Raw genomic sequence first — 21,573 nt, 5'->3', positions numbered from 1 at the left:
ATTCAAGTGAAATGCTTGTTCTGGTTGTGCAGCTCCCATGGAAACATTCTAAATCCTGAGGATTTGATATAAAACACCACTGAATGTTTGGCACCCTGCTTGGATGTTTATTTCCCAGTAGTATGTACTGAAAATGCTTGATGACTCAGAGCTTGCATGTTCATAGTGTACAGTAAAGCATGGATGTCTCTTTTTAACATTCATAAGTAGAGAGCAGATCTTCTGTCTATGATCATCAATATCACAAACACATCATCCCAATTTGCTAACTCGTTATTGAATTGTGTCCTGGAGAAATGAGCAGATAACTTTAATTTGCTGCTACCTCCTAACAAGAGGTCTAGGGTGGTACACTTGACGTGAGAGGTAATTGAAACTGGACCGTTTTACAGGTGATTTGCGTAGGCACATGACAGTGATAGACTAAAACCAGAAACAATTCATTGTATGTAAATAGGAATTGTAGAAGCAATCACATGTACATCAGTAACTGAACCGTACTTAATCACTGCTCTTTGGGTAATCACATGACTTGTCTGGCTGTCATGTCCATGGTTTCAGTTAAATTTTTTATGTAGTACAAGTAGTACGATAGGCCACAACTTTCTCTATCGGTACAAAACAAAATCGCCTTGGAAAGTTGTGGGCTATGGAACGGCAGTATAAACTGAACGTGATTCTTTGCCTATACAGAAACTCTATGTCGTCATTCTTTCGGAAGTGCTTTCAGTGACATTTGTCCTAATGTCAAGGGCTTCTCGGGTCTTCCGCCGGCGAAGGGAGGGACTGTTGGTACATGTTATTTGATAAATTGCGATATTATCGATTTAATTTGTTATTTGGAAAGGAAAAACCCCACTTCGCATTAACAAATAAATGATATGAGTGGATCTGTGATATGAAGACCCAGTATAGGATATCCTTGCAAGCAGACAGAGCGAGTGGGTACCACTACCAACGTCATTGTTACAATATTACTTACATACAATACATATTAGAGAGGGATGTGTTATCTTACACCGGTGGGTGTGTTGCCGTTGGTGATTCATGGTTATAAAGAGTTGGGTTAATAGAGCGAAGCTCAAAGTACATGTACTTCGGTAAGTTTCGGTTCGTAGCTTGATTTTTCTCAGAGAGTTACTACTTGGACACAATCACAGCTGGCCTGTCGAGCCACAAAGAATTAAAGTAAGTACCGCGATGACGCATGTCGACGTCCAATATTGAATATTTTCATTCTGCCAACATAGACAGTAAGAGAAACCTGAAGTCAGCAGAAGCACAGTCTAGACTCTAACTCTGAATAACTTCCACAAGTCTGGTTTTACATTTGCCGCGGCAACGAGACCAATTAGTCGACCCATTTCTGCTCTGAAAGTACGGAATCGAACCACGTTTGCCGGAAAAGTTAATAAGATACCTTTTCTTACCTCTTGGACCAAGTTTTGTTGATTCTAAATGACCTAGAGAGAGAAATTTAGTGCCCACGATCGAAAGGAAGTCCACATAGTTAACCAGCTGACAACAGTCAGGTGACCGGTCGAAGTCGAATCCATTACATTTGTAGGGTGGAAGCACCAGTTGAACAACACTTTAAATCAAACGGTGTTCGACACTTTACTCAACGAATAAAATTGTTTTTCATTTCGATCATATGTCATTGAATTTACAGAATCATCTGTGAATTTTATTTATAGTTTGCCAACCCCCTTCACCTATGAAATAGTAGTCAAATCCAAACATGATCACGTGATACATTACATATGGCGGCGTCCTCCCGGTATCCTTGATGCAACATTGTACCGTAAGTAGGCGTTTTTCTGTCGTTACGCTTGTAAATTTTCAAAGATTTTGGAATTCTATGATACTTACCCGCTTAAACTGTCAACCTGTAAACAAATCGAGCGTTATTATATATCATCTACCCGTTTGACAAAATAACATGTTTGTTGTTTGTTCTGCTACCGAAAATATACCGCCTTGGGCGACATAAGTTGACCTTGAGAAAGCCAGCGAAAACACAAGAAGTCTGCACTTTTGCTGAATTGCTCTTTGCTGTTTCGTTGTTTTTACTTTTTTGCGCTTAGTATTGTTGGATTATTTAGTGGGCGTTGTCAAGGTCAGTTTTCGATGGCACGATGTTTATATACATGTATTTGTAAAAAAAAAATGATCGTCGCCTCAGATCTTACATCTCGAGGAGCTCTCAAGACATTATAGAGAACCCTCAAGGGACGCCGCTATTACTATTAAAATAACAATAAACATGGCATATTGACTTATTGCGATGGCAGTTGTTCATTTGGTCTCAATCTCTGTAGTGTAGGTGCAGATCACAGAGTACAAGGAAGTCGCCATCCTGTGCATTTTCGTCTGTATTAATAAACCTTATGTCATTGACTGGGGACTCACTTTGACCTCCATGATAATCGATGCGATAAGACAACCGGCGGTACCTGTTGTACTTTGACTACAACATGAACAATGGATTCGCTCATACTGTTATGATATTGATAGCTATGACTTCAAACTACAAGGAACATGTCTTTCTATCTACATATATGGTTCACACATAAGGTTGTTTGGTGGCGCATTGAAATTATATGAATGTAATTTGATGATATATGGAAAAGGTGGTGGTTTTAAAATAACAAATTATTCAAGGTCATTATCTGTAAAATACAGTAATTTTTACTGTTAGAACTTCAGAATATTAAATATGACTGAATTTTACATATTCGATGCTTTCTGTTTTAAGAACAATTCCAGCTGTGAGGGTTAGGGCACGCCAGAGAGAAGATCATAATCTTCAAAAACTTGTCTCATGTTGAATCATGATGAACCCTAAGATAAGATGATATTATCTATTTTATATGTACAGTTACCAGTGCATACTCTCTATTATATACCCCAAGCACTCACATGTCACTGTTACTATACATAGAACTATTCTTCATACAGCCCAACTTCAAGCTTCATTAAAAACTACTAAACAAACAGAACTGTCAAAAATGTATTTTGCTACACACTATTTACAAACTGACAGGAATTCCTGGCTAAGTGCTCAGGTGAATTTCAGCAAAAGTTTTAACTGCATTCACTATGGTTAGTTTCATGTACCAATATGTGAATGTGAATTTACTCAGCCACATTAAAAATTGGGTCAAATTTATTGGAGTAGCTTTAACTTTATTACTTTTATCTTCTAACTTTTAAATTTATTATGCTATTCCAGGCTTTGAGCTGGTTAAAATATGACGAAATTTGTAGCTTTACAGGTAGCAAGTACATGAATTTGCATACAATGAATTGTGTACAGTTCTCCACACCTAGCACAAATAGAGGGGTGGCAATTTACATGACAATGCATATTTGCATATTCTTTTGTTGTGAAAATTGTAATCTTTTTATGGTTTTTAGCATATGAATAGGTGGCTTCAAGAAAACAGAGGGATGCAATGTCCCTTTCACCTTGTAGATTACACATATTTAATCACATTTTATCGGCTCTAGCATAATAAATGTACATGTTAGAAGATAAAGGTAATGAAATTAACATATGAAAAGGTGGCTCGTAAAAATAGAGGTGTGCAAGATCCCTTTCACCTTGTAGATTATCTGGATGTAGTCAGAGGGACAATATCTGTAACCTAGATTGTGTTGTCAGTATCTTTGTTTCGGAATAATCCCATCTTTTCTGTTTTTATCCAGTAATGTTTAAATGTAAAAGAGGAATGTTTGCTTGGCAATTCAAGACCTTTACAATATACGATGTCATCGTTTTCAAATTAATTTCTACTTTGAACAAAATGCAGTTATTATCATTGACAACGTACTGTAAAACAGTTTGAATTTGCCACATGTATTTTTAACATTTTCTGATTTTTATTGGGATCAACAGGTTTTTTAATTTAGCTAAAAAGACATCCTGCCGGTAAATATAGAAAAAAAAAATTAAAGTAGTGGCATCAAAGATTAAGATGAGTGTTTGCTAAAAGACAACTATTGTAGAACTTAACACACTTACAGGATTCATACTTTTAAAAAAATGTTGAAACCTAGAGGAATTTGTATTTTGAGAGCTCAGAACTACATTCACAAACAAGAATGATTGAAATGCATCTAAGTGATGTATAGCCAACAGAGCTCAATACATTCATGACATACATATGTATCAGAGTACAAGGGGTTTTATAAGGGTAGTAAGCCACCCCTCTTTTTTGGAGCAATTAATTCATATGTTAATAAATGTACAAAAGAATTCATTTTAACAACAAAGGAATATGCAAATTATGCATTGTTTGTAAATTGGCCACCCCTCTTGTTTTTCTAAGCCATGAAGAACACTGTATGCATGTCACCCATTGACAAAGTTTCATGCAAACAAAAAACATGCAGTATTGTATGCCATATTTTGTCATTTCCTCAGAATTGGTAATTTTAGGTGATTCTGGTTAAGTTTATAGTGAATGGTATTAATGCAGTGTGCATAGCAATATTACATCAGTTTTGAGATAACAGTTGTAAACACTTCAGTAATCTGAATTCAGGAAACAGATTTTGTAACCTACTTATTCAATGTGTCAGGTCTACAAATCCTTTATTACATGAACCTTACAATTTCTCCTTGAGTAAGAAGATGGCATAATTAGATGTCTTCACCATCAAAAATGAGCGAGTAATTTTAGTGGTATTACTAATTCTAAGTACAGTATCAGACAAAACAAAAACGATATAAAACACATAAGCAGTTCAGGTTTATGGAGCTCTATGGGTGAGCGATTGTTCAGAGTGTTGTAAATAATTGTATTGCAAACAGGAAGTTTATGTCAGTTTTTGTACATGTAAAGTATATCTGTTTTCACTGATATTTGAAAACGTATGTAAATGTGTACTACAGTATGGTACCATGTCATGATTACATCACTATATGGGACAACTTTATACATACCTGCTAGCTATGCTATATAAAATATTTTGTGACCCTCTCTAACATTTCCTTGCATTCTGGCCACAATATAGTATGTACAAATATATGTGTACATTAAAATAATATAGGCAGACAGAAATTTTGGTGGAAATTTCTGCTTTTAATGGTGCCATAAGATTCAAATATGATGTAATCTAGTTTAAGAAAAGTATTCTGTTGTTTAGCTGCATACCAGCAAGTTAATAAAAGAGGACAAAAATTTCACTGTATGATAATTTACTGCTCAAAGGTGATAGATTGCTGCCTGGCTGACAAGGAAGAATTTCAAACTGTAAGGTGATGATTGAGAACAGAGAAATCTGATCCTTGGTCACGTTCACCGTGTGATTAAACTGCTGAAATTCATTTTCGCGCCGTGTTATTGCCTCATAAATCCATGCACATGATGCTGTGAAATTTATGCGCAGACTTCCCATTTCCAGGGTTGAAGTCCCTGCTTGGAAGTAGCGATGCCTGTTAATGGTTGATGCTACCATGGAAACTGCTCATACTGTAGAGTAATTGGTTAACCTTTCACCTTTGTACCCTGAACTGAATCAATCTTTATATTTTGTTGCATGTTGTTGATGCCTTAACCCTTTGAATGCCGTAATTTTTTTCCACCAAAATTTTATTAACATTTTACCAGTTTTCAGCAAATTTTTCTGTAATTTTTTGGATAATTTTGACCAAATAGACATCATATTTTATTTGCTACAGTCTTTTATAAAATTTTGGCAAAAATCTAAAAAAAAATTACTAGAGTATATGTTTTATAAAGATGACAAAAATAGACTTTAGCGCTCAAAGTGCTTTTCTTTATTGTTTTTCAGAATCTTATGGTGCCATGCATGAGTGCCTGGGGCAAAAAGCAGTTATACTGTGTCTGCAAGCCACAACACAAACATCATAAATTATTTCTTCCATGAAGTATGTATGATGTATCCTACGACTTGAACTTTCCATCCGAATGTTTTGAAATCTGACTTCAGGAGGGATAAATCTTATTTAAATTTTCACCAGAAATAAGTGAAATTTAAGGAAGAGGAGTTTGTAAATATACCAGAACAACATGATGGAGAATACGCTCACTATTCCCGGTAGTGAAATGACCAGAGCAAAAAGTGTTCCAATTCTCAGTCAAAGACTGCCTCAAGATTGTGATGATGAAGATGATGACGGAGAGGCAGCCAGTTGCCATGGGAACGGGGATGGATGTCTATACTCTGAGAAAGCAGCGTCAAATGGGTATGTACAGTAGTTTACATATTCAATTTCTGTATAATGATTGAAATTTGAGGACAAAGAAGGTTTTTGTTACTGAACAACAAGCTGGTTTTTAATAATATAAAGTCACTTGACCTTATTACAGCAAAAACTTCTATACCAAAAGAACTGATATACATTTGTGTGCTATAGAGTACCAATGCGACAGTTACATGTAACTCTATGGGGAAAAGTTAAATTTTGAATTTCATGAAACTAAACCATTACTTACTCTACGATCTTCAAAATGAGCCTCTACAAGTGGTAGACCAGAAAAGGAATTGTACTGTAATAAATTGAGAATCTGAATATCTGTCCACTAGGCGTACATGTTTTGAACCTGAACTTTGAGAATCATATTAAATGCATGCTCTTGTTGACAACTGAATTCTCTTCAGTACTTAAATTCATTTGGTCAACACAATTCACCATGTTAGCAATGTTAATACCTTATGTTTCAACATACATGCAAGAGATGACGAGGAAATATGTAGTCATGAGACAAAAAACATAACTGTCTGTATAAATATTACAGGTACTGTCCCTTCAGGTCATCAGCTTTGCTAGCTGCAATAATTGTAGCCTTGGTTGGTGGGGATTGGGCTTCTGGTGTGCGGCTCGCACCTTGCCCAAACCAGGGGCAAGACAGGAGCCGCATGACAGAAGCCTAAGCCCCACGGCCAACCAAGGCTACAATTATTGCAGTTACAGCTTTGCTATTTCACAGATTTCTAAAACAAGTTATAAATAAGTATCTAAAACTGAAAGCTCTCTCTCTCTCTCTCTCTCTCTCTCTCTCTCTCTCTCTCTCTCGCAAAGAAATGGAGAAGTAATCAAGTTCAATGTCACCAGCTGTGGAGAAGGTGATGGCGAACATTGCCAGGTAGAGGGCGCTGCTCACGACACAACTCTGAAAAGTTCATCGGTGGCGGAGTCTGCTCGCATACAGGCAGTGGAAAGGTTGCAGGGTGAACTAAAGCGAGCTCAGGAAGTGAGTGTTAATATCATGTGTTCATGTAGTTTAGTCTAATGCACATGTATATATATGACAAGTGTTTTACTTTGCACCATTTTGCAAATGCGTACTTTGTATATTTAGCTCAAAGAATTCACAGTAATCGTACTGGACTCAGTTCGTTTGTGAGTGTGAATGTGCGAGTGGGGTGAGCACGATATTAGTCCTGTTGTCAAATGAAACGTGTGAGTGGGGCGAACATGATGAGTAGGGTGAACACGATACAGGGAAGTTTCACTCGATATCACGGAAAAACCTCTCTACTACACTGACTCAAAAGGCATCTCGTTTGATAACTAGGGAAACCTGACCTGGACTACCAAATTTCAAATAGGTTTGTATGAAATAGAAAAGACACAAAAGTTCCCCAACTTGAACCAAGTCCATGAACATATCAGGAATCATACACACCTTCAATTTCATATCAATCCCCAGCTCTTGTCTATTTGCTGAAGTTGTTTGTTTTTCCCAGCTTTGAAGGAAAAAATCTGATGCAAAGATATTGGCAACCAGACTCCACCACTTCATTTCTTCCAAGAAGAATATTTGTAACTTATACTACTGAAATACTACTGAAAACTTTGTTTTGTTTCATATGCAACTCCTTCACCAGCACGACTCATCTTAGAATCTACAAGCTTTGAAACTTTTGAAAGAAAATTGACAACTCACAGATCAAAATAGTTGCAGATTCTAATGCTGATTGATTGCTTGATTGACTGATTGATATATTGATTGATTGATTGATTGATTGATTGATTGATTGATTGATTGTATAGTCTAATGGTCTAATATTCAGAACAGTCATTTTGTTTATCATATAAATCAAGTGGCATGTTACTTATCCCATGACTGTCTAAATCTAATTTTAGATTTCCCAATAAATGTATTAAATTATGCAAAGTGTATTCATGAGAATTGTTTGACTATGCAAATTAAATGCATCACAACTTGTAATCAACAGAAAAATTTTTCTGACCAAAAGTCATGAACCATGTACAGTACCCATGTCTTTGTGTTTAGTAGAAAATAATACAACAGGATAAATGTAGTTATGTTCAAGGCCAGGATCTAATAATTAATTCTCACAATGGTTCATGGACCTTTGAATATTTGGACTCAAAAGATTGATTGATCAAAACAACACTGCAGTGGGTGTCCTAACCTTGTGTCAACTTGAAATCAAAGCAAGAGTGAATTGTGTAATGTAGTGTCTACGGTGATGTAGGTTTCTTTTAAGATTTGTGTACTACGTCATCTTGTTTTCTCTGTCTTTTGTGTTGTGTTTGTGTATGTGTGTTTACAGGCGCTACAACTTAAAGATGAAGAAGTGGCGAAACTTTCCCGTGTACAGAGTGAGATGGACAAAGAGTTGGAAGAACTCACTGCCAGTCTATTCCAGGTAAAGAGGGGAAGAGATGGGAGGGGACACTGTCAACCCTTTGAGTGCCAAAGTCAGTTTTTGTTGCCTTTTTAGAATATAAATAATGCAAACAATTTTTTTCAGATGTAGACGATTTTTTTCAGGTTTTTCCTTAAATTTTGGTCAAAAACTGTAGCCTATGAAAAGATATTTCCATTTAGTCCAAAATTATCAAAAAAATTACAGAAAATTCTTAAAAATTTGTAAAATGTTGAACTGAAATTAGGGGGGGTGGGGGGGAATTACAGCACTCAAAGGATTAAAGACTCTGCCATTAACACCAGGGAGCTTTATCGAACACATCAGGAAGTAGCAAAAAGTACATATCATTGTAGTCATGTACTTTGTTAGGTTCACAGAAATATGAAAGAGATATAGGAGAATGTACACATATATGCAGCTTTTTAAGTCCTTGACAGATCCTGAATTTTAGAGCCTTCTGGAAAAGTCTTTGGAAATGACATTGAGTCCTGGAAAGTCTGGGAAAACTGATGATCCATCCACAATTTTCAACAATGACAAGATGATCAGTTGTGATGTCATAAAAATGATATGTAAAATGAATATAAAGTAATATATTGTGAAAATGATATGTGGAAAATGGAAATTCTGTGAAAATTGCTGAAAGGTCCTTCAAAGTCCTTGAACTTTATGTGACTTCGAGTGTATGGACCTTGTATGCTGGATAATCAGTCTTAAATCTTACTCCTTGAATGTAATCGTAGGATGAGGAAATGATTATTATGATGATAACAATGATAATATTGATGCTTGTGATGATAATTGTGTTGATGACATATGTTACTGAAAACCAAATTAGTAAAAATTTAAAATAGATCCATGAAATGTATATACATGGCCCAAAGGTAAATTGCTACTTATACAATTACATAAAACAAACTCATTCAGTTTGGTTTACTCAGTAAAGATTTATCGAATATTGTCATAAATTGAAGGAAAGTATGGCAAACCATTTGCAGTTAAGGCAGAAAGCACCTAAGGTACAGATATTCACACTCTCTAATTTGTTCTGTACTTTTATGGTGTACCATTGTGGGGGTCCAGTGTAAACTCTATGGGAAAAATAAAATTTGCGATTTCTTAAAAAACTATAAGACAGTGAAAAATATTTCTTACTCCAAGAGCTTTAAAATGAGAACCCACAAGTTGTTGATTAGAAAAGAATTGTAAAAGTTTGGGAGTCTGAGTATCTGACCTGGAGGTCCATTCTCCCTTAAGGTAGAACACGCCTCAGGGACAGATATTCAGACTCTGAAATTTTTACAATTCTTTTCTGATCTACCACTTGTTGGGTTCATTTTAAAGCTCTCGATATGAGAAAAATTTTTATTGTCTTAGTTTTTCAAAAATCATCAAATTTAATTTTTCCATAGAGTTAACACAGGGATGGCAGCCATTTGAATTTAAATATCGGTAAATCTTGGGTTATTTGTTTCTCTAGTACCAAACTTGGCACTGTTACTCCCGATTTTTATTCTTGATTTTGAAAGAGAATACCTTTATCTGAAAACACGGATGAAAAAGATTCTTGCAGTACTAATTACATTTCATCGAATTGACTGACTTTTCAAGCAATGTATACTATTTATATGGAGTATTTCATGTCTAGAGATGTTTTAAAGAGATCTAACATTTGAATTTTCTACATGTACTGTTTCATTGTTTTGTACATAATTGTGTACTGATATACATTTTTTGTTACATTTTAGGAAGCCCATGGTATGGTGAATGAGGCAAACGTCAAGAGAGCTGCAGCAGAGAAACAGTGCCAGGAAGCTCTGAGTAAAGTAAGTCCCTCAGGATTATCTCATGCCTTGATGCCTTTAACCCGTTGAGCGCCAAAGTCAATTTTTGTTGCCTATATGAAAGATACCCCATTTAATTTTTTTCAGATTTTTGCCAATATTTTGATCAAAAACTGTAGCCAATGAAATGTGATGTCCATTCAGTCCAAAATTGTCAAAAAAATTACAGAAAAATTCATGAAAATTGGTAAAATGTTGTACCAAAATTTTGGTGGGGAAATTACAGCACCCATAGGGTTAAAGGGTATTCTAATCACAGTCTTGTCTGTCAATACTCATATAGGTCACTGAGTCTTTGTCAATTGTGAGACAGATTGCAATTTTAAATGCATAAAAAGTCAACACACGCAACCATTCTCCAAAATGTCACAGTCAAGTATTTTCACAACAAGCACATGGACAGTTGCAACACCTCAGTATGTTCATATAGATTTGTCCACTACCTGGGTACTTTTACAATCTTACCACTGAAAAATCTAAATGCTATTGGAGCTTTGTCACTGAAGTACACTTTATGCAGCTCCTTTGAAATCTGTTTATATAATGAGGAATATCGCCACCAGCCCCATTTTGAATGTTACCTGTTTTGGTGCCCAGTCACCTCTGTGAGTGTCATGTTGCCCACTTTTGTTTCATGTCACAAGTTGGACTGCCCCCAGTGGTCAAACATAACAACCCCTAACTGAAGTCCTTACCCTATTGTCAGTCTTGGCTGGTGTCTAATATTTTGCTTCAACTAACAGTCAAAAGTTTCAAGTTTTATTCCCTGTTGTCAGGTAGATTTGCTTACGTGAACATCCAGTCTGATTCTCATCATCGTTTTTCTTCGCAGATTGATGTTCTCCAAGCAGAGGTCAGTGCTCTGAAGACGCTGGTGATAACGTCGACTCCCAGCATGCACTACAGGAAGTCCAAGCTGGGATTTCACCGCGGCTCCAGCCATCACTCATCTAAGCAGCAGCCTTTTGTACCGACGCATCAGAAAGCTAAAAGTGTCGGCGGTCTGGCTCAGATGCAAATGCAAACAAAGAGCAACGAGACAGACAGTACCGGTAGAGAGGTAAGGATTTGTTGTCTGTTTGTACAGATTGTCTGTGTGTACAGATACGCAAACGCAGACAGACAGATATATGCACAGACACACACACAAAACTTTACAGCAATGCACAACTTCCTTAAGGCCTCCCTAGCTTCATGAAGCTGTGAAACCCTTTGTCCAGTGTACATGTAAGTCCAGTGGCTGCATTATTACATGCCTCGTATATCGAACGTCGCGTGTTCCATAGGATTCAATGGTAACTCGTCGATGACGTTGCGGGCAGCATAGTCATCATTGGACTGAAAGTGGACCAGAACTTTTTCAACTTGACAACTTTTTTATGTAAAAATGTCGAAATTTCATGTTTTGCACAGGAAATCCGGTTTTGGAAAATGTTGCAGAAAAAAAATTTGATAAACCACATAACAGTAGTTTAAATATATCATTGCGCCATTCGATGATGAAAATCGTTCCATTGTTTACAGATTTTTGTCTGAGATGGAAATAAAGCATTGGATTATCATTTGCCAATAAATCTAAATATTTTGAGTGAAAACTGTGTAAGAGAGGCATGTAATAAAAACATAGCGCAAATTACCCTCGGGGCAGGAGACCATTTGCCCTCCTTATACGTTGGGCAAATGGTCACCTGCCCTCGGGCACATAGTCCCATGTTCGGGCTATAATATATAGTCTTGTATCTCTGAAGTACCATGGTAGGTGGCAAGTGCATCAATGAAATATGAGTCATTTCCTACGTTGAATTTATCAAATATTAAAGGCAAATGGTGCACACTTTGATCTCATTCAGACTTCAAGATCTAATAATTCTTGGTAAAAACAAAATCGTTCATGATGTAGTTGTATCAATGATAATGTGTACATCCTCTCTCTCTCTCTCTCTCTCTCTCTCTCTCTCTCTCTCTCCCCCCCCCCAGATTGATCCATTACTATACAAAGAGTTCATGACGTGGAAGGGGGAAGCTTCAATAGTGAGGGACTCCAATTTCATGAAGAGGATACTCACAGAGGACGTCCTTCCTTGCCTGAACTTCATGAATGGAGAACTCTCTAGCGCCCTCTTGAGTTGCATTGAGGAAAATTCTCTATGTATGGAACCAATAATGCTATCTTCCTACCCAAAGTAAGTACCTCATTTTGTTACTCTGTCAATAGTACTCTTCCTGTCTACAAGTTCAAATTCACTTCAGCACGTAGTACACCCATACTGTTACTTAAAAGATGTCGATAGCTCCTACTCCAGGCAAAAGAAGATTGATTAAGATACTTCCTGAACTTCTTTCGCATAATGTTGAAATTAATGCCGCCCGTTGTATTCTATTGTTCTATAGAAAATGTGCATTAACTGGTGTGCAGAAAGTTTGTAAGTACAGATTCCGTCTGGGTGAAACTGACAGGTGGCACAATATCACGTCAAACTGCCGAGACAGGGTGAGCATTCATTCATTCATTCATTCATTCAATCAATCATTCATTCATTCAATCATTCACACTGTCTATATCAAATATGTGTAGAATGCACTGTTATTGTTTACATTTGGACTCTAGTCGAGACCAGAATTCACTTGTCAACAATAACAATGCAGTCTACACATGAACAAGCTGAATACTGTGTATCTCAAAATGATTTGGGAAGTAGAACAAGAAACTGTAGTCAACAAAAGACAAAACAAGTGAAAAATCATGGAAAATTACTGTTGCTATAGTATATCAAAGTGACTCCTTCTGTTCCCATAATTCTGCTTATTCGTATACATTCACAATAGTTTACTTATGACTGAAAAGTCACTTACACACAGGAAGCATTGTTCTGATTGGTGGAAAGTAACCTTTTTGAAAGTTTGAAAGCCTACTGCTGATTGGTTATTTCAACTCATCACCAACCAATCACCACATACAATTAATGACTCAGCCATTTACCTGCCTTACCTTGTATTTTTGTTGCAGATAACAAAAGTTTGTGATTTTTACACATATTTACGGTACATTCGGCAAGGTCTTGTCAAAGCAGACGGTAAGAAATAATTCACATTTCTGGAAATAAAAACTCTCAACACAGTTTGCATATATTGACAAACCTGTCGTAGTGATCACCCTTACAGAGCAGTCACCTCTTTATAGTGGTCACCTTCTTGCATTCCTGCTGTATTTTATATTTTAAAGGCTCTCTACAGAACAGCCACCTCTTATGTGATCACTAGTCACGTGGAATTTCTCAAATTTAGAACAAAACCTGTTCATAATGGTCAGCATATTTCACTTTGAATGATCTCTGTCAACCATTTCTTAGACTGAAAGCAAGAAATTACTCTATTTTGAGTCGACCAATATTTACAGCTGCATCAAAATTGTTTCAGATATTAATTACATATATCGTGATACTGAATTTTATTATCAGTGTTATCATTTCCTAAATTCACCACTTGGTGGCCACCTACACCAAAAGTAATAAACACACCTACCCACTATAGAAAGGCCACCCCCATATTGTGGTCACCTTTTCTTGGGCCCTGGTGTGATCACGTTATCCCAACATAACATACATGTACCCCAAGAGAGGCATGGCAGCAGTGTGTATCCATTGAAAGCTAATCACCATACAGTGTTAGTTGTACTTCTTTTATGATGCTCTCAGAGGGTAATTCAGGGCTCGACATAAGCGCTAGCCCACTAGCCCGAGGCTAGTAAATTTTCAAGAGGACTAGTAAAAATGTCTTCGGAGGTAGTCCTGCGGACTAGTGCAATTTTCAAGTTCCGTAGTTGTCCAGGAAAGTTTATCGCTACAAAACTATGGGACGCCGGGCCACTCATTCGATAAGAATGAACCAAGCCTCGATCATTTTATATAAAAATAAACTAACTTTTACCCAAACAAATTGGACAGTGAAACAGTGAAGCAAACTTTATTGATCACCAACTTAAAATGAAACAGTTTACCTGCTACGGAGAATCTAACACGCCATAGTAACATGACCCCGGGAAACATGGCTCAACGCTGAGCATCAAACGGAATTGTCTGCACGTCGTGTATTTTGGTTGCTTGAAGCTCATCACTTCGCCTAAAAACATGAGCAACCCCATAATTTCGTTCAAACACTGTATCCTTGCCTTTCAAAAAAGATTTTTCTCAAGATTTCTTCAGGGGCATTCCCAAACAACACCTCCGACAGTTCGTAGCCAGCTTGACCCTGCTTTAGAATCCCTCCACATGCAGACCTCCATATATAGTCAAGACCCCTAGCTTGATTGAAGCTGATCTTAAAAAGAGCCATCTAGCTTGCCAAAACAGTGCTATGGCAAGTTGCTACTGCTTGTACAGGTGAGGGAATTCCTCACCGATGATAACTTGGTGCTAGCAACGTATTGTTTTGCCATTCTAGCGGAAAAGTGTAAATTATTGGGGCAATAATAGTGAAGTGAACCTTAAAACAGTAGTGAAAAAACAACGTATGAAATGGGTGTATCAGACTGTTGTATTCAATCACTTCTGGGAGTCATTGGTTATTTTTGTGCTAATCACATTTTGTGACCAGTAACTGGCAAAAACTCATAAAAGACACAAGCACATGAAATGGTAAATGCAACATTTTTACTATTAAAAACAAAATTTTTCACAAACCATTATTACAAATGAGAGGTCCTCCCCACAAGCTGGTCAATTTTAAAATGTGATATATGTCAAAAATATGAAGGCACTCCACAGGAACATTTGTGAATGGCTGTATGAATTTCAGTTCTGGAGAAACAAATCTGTCCCCATTATGAACAAACATGTTCTTTGCAAATTAATGGCGCACTACCTGAGCTATGAAGAATTTTCCAACAAATTCATTCCTACGTCTGAATTTATTCTTGATGGTAATAAGCTATTTTCATGACCTCTCCTCCTACACAGGACATTTCATTCAGGTTATTTTTGTGGTTTATATATGATTCAAAGTTAAACATTTTGCAGTAAGCAAATGTGCTAGTCTTGCATGAAAGTTAGTTATTGGGTTTAAAAACCTTTGCGACAAAAATATGAGAATGGTCATATACCGTACACCTCTTTACAACATGAGAGCAACATTTGGCTTTGCTTTTAGCAGGACTAGTAGATTTCATTTAGGACTACTAAAAATGAACTGCTACTAGTCCTTCGGGCTAGTGGATGATTTGACCTTGCGTCGAGCCCTGGTAATACCTGTGAACACTTTCTCTAAAGGGACAAAGTCTGCCATTTCATGAATTTTGTTTGATGCGAGATACTACTTACATTGTTTGACATGTTGAAAGACACTGAATGAATGGGTGACCATGCATATATTTGACCCCAGTTTTACACAAATTAAATGAAACTAGTGCGAAAATGAATTAATGGTCATGACCATTAATTCATTTTTGCGCTGGTTTCATGTATCATGTCTAAAACTGGGGTCAAATATATGCATGGTCACCCATTCATTCAGTATCTTTCAACATGTCAAACAATATAAGTAGTATCTTGCATCGAAGAAAATTAATCAAAAATGGCAGACTTTGTCCTTTTAAACAGCGAATAATTTCACTTTTCTCTTCAACTAAGAATTTATGTAAGGAGAGCATTGTACAACTGTATGTTATCTACTCCATTAACCCTTTACCTGCCAGACAGTATCACTTCCCCATCTGCCAAGTCAATAAAAATCAGTATTGAGCCAAACCGTATGTATTTTCAGCTACTTGGCTTGGTCTGTTGTAGCAGCTTTTGTCAGTAAAAGCTGTGTTTACAGTATCCTGTTTTCGGGGGGCCTTCGAATGTTTTATTTTTTGTTTAAATGCACCCAATGGGATGTGTTTTGCTTCACATTTTAATCAACTTGACCTGATGGTGATATATGAACTTGAGAATAAGGGTTAATAATACTAAATCAACTTTCTTCAAGGTGCTTTGCCTTCTAAGCTAGTGAAACTCACTTCTGACATAAAATAGCTCTCTTCGATATAAAAACATTCCAGGAATTCTTAAATTGACTCAAATATCTCAAGTTGTTTTGCCTGTATTTTTAGAATTCTCTGAACTCCTAGATTGACTCAAGAAACCTCATTTGTTTTGTGAGAACACTTCTGAGAGATGTGTAAACATTTATAAAATGTTCAAAGGGCTTGAAGCTTTTCCCAAGATAAGCTGAAAGGGTCATTTTACAGTGTTCTGTATGATTTAAATTTTATTACATGTAATGCAAATAAGACAATGATTTAAATTTTTAAACTGTCACTTAACATTTATCATACCATGGCTATGAGCGATTTCTTCTCATAAATTTGTTTTATAATGGCTGTATTTGTCTCATTTCACCTTCGAGTAACGTACATTTCAATGACTGATTATCCGATACACACTAGGGAGTGCAATTTCACAGTGAGCAAAGCTATGCCTCTTTTGCGTCATCGATTTATCTGGTCTTGTCTGTTTCAAAACAGCAATAATTCAAGGCAAGAATAAACAATAAAAACTTGCTTGCATGTATATTTCATCCTAGCGTATCATAATTTGCAACTGAGATATGCATAAAATTATTTTAGTAAACCAAATGAAAATACAAAACATAAAATTGGCTGCGTCTGCCCATCTGAAAATTTTTTTCAAATTTGGTTTTCCAGAAAAAGACAAATACTGGGAAATAATCCGTCTGCGCTGCGAGATGTCCATGGCAAAGCTCGGAGTGTAGTGGCAGATGAAACGTAACGACTTGGGTTCAGTGAGGATTGATCAGATGTGAGTGGTTATACTTGACTGAGGCTGTCCGTCCTTGTGTGTCTTCAGCAAAAGTGCAACACTGTTGGGAAGAAATCAACTAAAACCACGATTTGTAATAATTTGGAAAGGTACCCAGACGCCCTGCAGCAAGTATGCTAACTACAGGTCCAATCAGCAAACATAAACTCATTTTTCTGTCACTAACTGTAAGCGTAGATTTGTCACATTCAATTGTGCTGTTTATTGGTGATTCATATGCAAAGATTTCCAACTGCACTGTCACCTACCTGCTATCAAGGCGAATGAAGCATGTGTCATCTTTCAACTAGCCAAACTTGGCAATTATCAATGTTGTATTATCTAACTCATCACAACAATATGACTGTGATTTATCAATCATCCATGTCTATATTAAAGTTGAAGACGTTTGTGTCTATCCATGGTAACCGCATCCAGCCACATCTCAGTCTACACTAGTGTTTCAACATCCATGCATGTTTCCCAGTGCCACAGTTTTCTTCAGATTCCAGACTAAATCCACGATCCACTTCCAGTTTCAATATTTCAAAACGAATTCACATCAGCGTCATTTACTATTCAAAAATCCCTTTTCCAAAGTTTACCCCAACAAGAGAATAATCTCTCTATTGACACACATGAGCAACCTTACATATACAAGAGCCCTAAACTTACCAAATTTTGTGTACATATTTAACTTTCGGGACATATGCCGTTTATCGAAAGTGCAAAAGTTTTATCTATATTTTCTTGGCACATGCAAGTATTTTACTCAACGAAACCTGTCTGTCCCATTTTCTAAATGTCAAATTATGGCTAAAGGTCATTTACTAATGAAGAGACGGACTTATTATGGCAAGGTGGTTTCAAAAAATGTTGTACACGACTTCTGTAATGTAGACACAAGTGTATTAAGTATTTATGTTTCTGAATGGCAATCATGACATTTGCCCAATTGAATCCTGATGTCAAAATAATTTTTATACTTCATTTAAACTGAAGCCATGTCAGTGTCATAAATTGATTGTTAATCCAATCACTTTGTGACATATTTCTGACAAGAATGTTTACATACAAGGTATTTCACAATGGTTATTTCATCTGTCTAGTTCATTACTGGCACATACCAGTATTACGTCTATGAGACTATTCTGGGGCAACTTTTTGAGTCAGATTCATTTGTTTTCTCCTTGCTTTGAGGTTTTCTAAAACAAGTATCTGGGTGTATATGAATCACTCTGCCTCTGTCTCTGTTTTTCTGTCTGTCTGTCTCTTTGTCTATCTGTCTGTCTGTCTGTCTGTTGGTCTCTTGTCTCTTACTACTCATACTATCTTGTCTCTGTCCCTCCATATAACTTAAATTTGGTGGTTTCCCTGTCACTGTAATTGTCTTCCAATATAACTGTCTCCACTTTTTTATGACTGTTATATACTACTGCCTACCTAACTCTTTTATATATATATATATATATATATATATATATATATATATATATAATATATATATATATATATATATATATATATATATATATATATATATATATATATATATAATATATGTAAATCCTACATCTAGTAGTGATTTGGTTAGACCCATTTGCTGTTAAAGCAGGTGTAAGTGTTTGATAAAATTGATATTTTGAAGTCATTTATCAAATAATTATTGCTATTTTCTTTTGTAAAATATTCCAGGTACATCTTGAATAGTGAAAATCACTAATATATGTGAATGATAAATTTGAAATTTAGTCGGTCTGCAATGGTTAGTTTTCCAGTTTGTGTAATCTTTTCAACAATAACTTAGACACTGAAATACCTCAGTTCATTTAATTTTAAAAACAATAATGATCAGTTATGCAATAAGTTTTGCTATACTTTTGATACTCTTTTAAATTTAAGTATAAAAGAGCAAACTTTTTTCAATTTTTCATGAAATTCAACGATTTTTGTTAATCTGACATGTTATGTATATGATACTATTCAGAGATACCAGATTCAAATTTACATGTATAACAAGTTAAGTCTTGGCCAGCAAATGCCAGTATTGTTTCTTTATTTTTACCTTACAAGTAACAGTCATGTCATTGTTAAAAGTCCATTCACCCAAAAAAGAGATGAATGTGTGAATATATTCAAAGTTATCATGTAAGTTATGATAATGTCCCTCCTTTTACATATTGAATAGATTATTAAAGTATTTTTGGCATTTGTATTGTTAAACACATACCAGTGATTTTGAATATTGTTATTTTCCAGTTTGCTGTTTGTTTTGAACCGTTTCATGTTGTACAATTTGCTAGCTGTCTTTTTCACTTTCTTGACTTTCGTCACATCATATTTGGAGGCACCCTGAGGCAGTGGTTTTGGTACTTGATTCGCTATCAGAGGGTGGTGAGTTTGAGACCCAGTAAATCCAGAATAACGGACTCAGTGTCAGAGTATGGTGAGTTCGAGACTCCAGCACCGAGTTGTGCCCTTTAGCAAGGCAGTTTACTCCCCATTGCTCTATTGGGTAATGGGTTACAAGTGGGTGCCTCATCCTGTAAATCGGGCGTTCTCCTGTTGAACGATGGATTGAATCAAAACATCATATCACAGTTGTTGCACATTCCACTATTGACACAAATTTTTAATAGGAAATAATGTCAGCACAAATTCCATGTTTAAATTGATTCAAACCTTGAAAATAAAATGTCTTACACGGTTTAACTCTGTTCAAATAAACTTTAAAAAATATACCTGCATAGGTAAGAGAATTGTGGAGACAGCTACAAAATTTTAACCTATTTTCATCCCTTTCAAAGAAATCTATGATGAGCAAAGTTTGGTCATGTAATATTTAAAAAATGCCATTAAGGTGCATTTCAATTTTAAGACTTACTCAAACTTTCAGTAAGGAAGCTTTCATCATGATTCGTTCTAAAATAAAGATTAAAAATCAGGGGTCATCATGCAAAATTTGGTACTAGAGAAACAAATGACAAGATATTTGCCAACACTTGAAAATCAAGATGGCCACCATCCCATGTTAAGTCCAGGGGACAAATTAAGATTTTCAATTTTCACAAAGCGAGCAGTGAAAACTTTGTATACTCCATGAGCTTCAAAATGAGTGCCTGCAAGTGGTAGACCAAACAAGTACGTTTGTATTTCTTAAAGATTGAAAGTACAAATATCTATCCCTGAGGTCCATTCTCCATTCATGTGAATTCCAAATTATAAAATCTGCATGAAAGTCTTACATTTTAATCACCATGAACAAATAAAATACATTGATATGATAAAAGAAATTATTATAAGGAAAAACTGACTAATAATTTATATGTCTTATGTAAAGTGTGACAAAAGTTTAAATATTGAATGAACTCAAATATTTTGATATAAAAATATTACGATGGCGAAAGATATTATTTTACATTTTCTCATGTTTGTGTACAATAAAGGTAACAAGCTATGTTGCAATGTGAAGACATTACTTTATTGTGCATTATGAAGTAGGACAAATATGTAGTTGATGCAATACAGAAAAACTGAAAATAAGTAGATTTGTAAATAAACAAGCAAGCTCTGTTTACAGTTGCTGTGTATTAGATGAAAGGGACAACATCTGTAACTTTTAAGCATACTAATATTCTCATATTTTTGTTCTGTAAGACAAGTCTATCTGCTTCTTACATGTCTTATGCAATATATTTAGATGTCTAATGCAGCCATGCCTATGTCAGGCATTTGGTAAAGTATTAATGTTATTGCAGACAAATGAATTTAAGGGAGGCAGTCGTCGAAACTCTGCTCAAAGGTTGCCAGGGACTCCTACGACTGATGATAACACTGTACCTAGGGTATGTTGGCAATTTATGTTAAAAGTTAAAACATGTTTGTTAACAATTAATATTGTAAAATTTAAATGTTGCAAATATGTGGACTTGATGCATCTAGATCATGGAATACATTGTTTGTAAACAAACAAGAAAATCTCACGTGCACAGTTCAGACGACTGCCTTCCTGTAAGTAGAGACTAAAATTTAATTGTTAGCAATAACATTGTTCATGACAAGATACAGGGTGTGTTGGCAAGTTGAATGCTAATCATATCTACATGATTTTGGCAGTGGTAGTGGAAAAAATTTCTATAGATTTCTATGTAATCTTGTTTTTCTATAGAATTCTATAGAAATGGTGCCAAATTTCCATAAACTTTTATAGAATTTCTAAAGATATCTACAGAATATCTATAAGCTCTAGGATTCTGTTGAATTCTATACAAAATGGA

At 35.8% G+C, this 21,573-nt stretch overlaps 1 protein-coding gene across 2 annotated transcripts; it reads left to right on the top strand.

Moving 5' to 3' along the window:
* The first annotated feature begins 1,753 nt into the window (after positions 1-1,753).
* Positions 1,754-18,785, top strand: LOC139116931 (guanine nucleotide exchange factor for Rab-3A-like). 2 transcript variants are annotated; one of them, XM_070679670.1, is made up of 10 exons: positions 1,754-1,804; positions 5,803-6,217; positions 7,055-7,226; positions 8,557-8,652; positions 10,404-10,481; positions 11,332-11,559; positions 12,477-12,682; positions 12,891-12,990; positions 13,507-13,573; positions 17,182-18,785. In XM_070679670.1, the coding sequence occupies exons 2-10, from the start codon at positions 6,042-6,044 to the stop codon at positions 17,247-17,249; spliced, it is 1,191 nt and encodes a 396-aa protein (XP_070535771.1). In that variant the 5' UTR covers positions 1,754-1,804; positions 5,803-6,041; the 3' UTR covers positions 17,250-18,785. The 2 variants fall into 2 exon arrangements, with proteins under 2 accessions (XP_070535771.1, XP_070535779.1); XM_070679678.1 differs by having other exon boundaries at positions 1,755-1,804; positions 5,993-6,217.
* The last annotated feature ends 2,788 nt before the right edge of the window (positions 18,786-21,573 follow it).

Source organism: Ptychodera flava, chromosome 2, assembly GCF_041260155.1.
Source record: "Ptychodera flava strain L36383 chromosome 2, AS_Pfla_20210202, whole genome shotgun sequence".
Lineage (NCBI taxonomy): Eukaryota > Metazoa > Hemichordata > Enteropneusta > Ptychoderidae > Ptychodera > Ptychodera flava.
The sequence above is the reverse complement of the archived record's forward strand: the minus strand, read 5'-3'. Positions and strand labels throughout refer to the sequence as shown.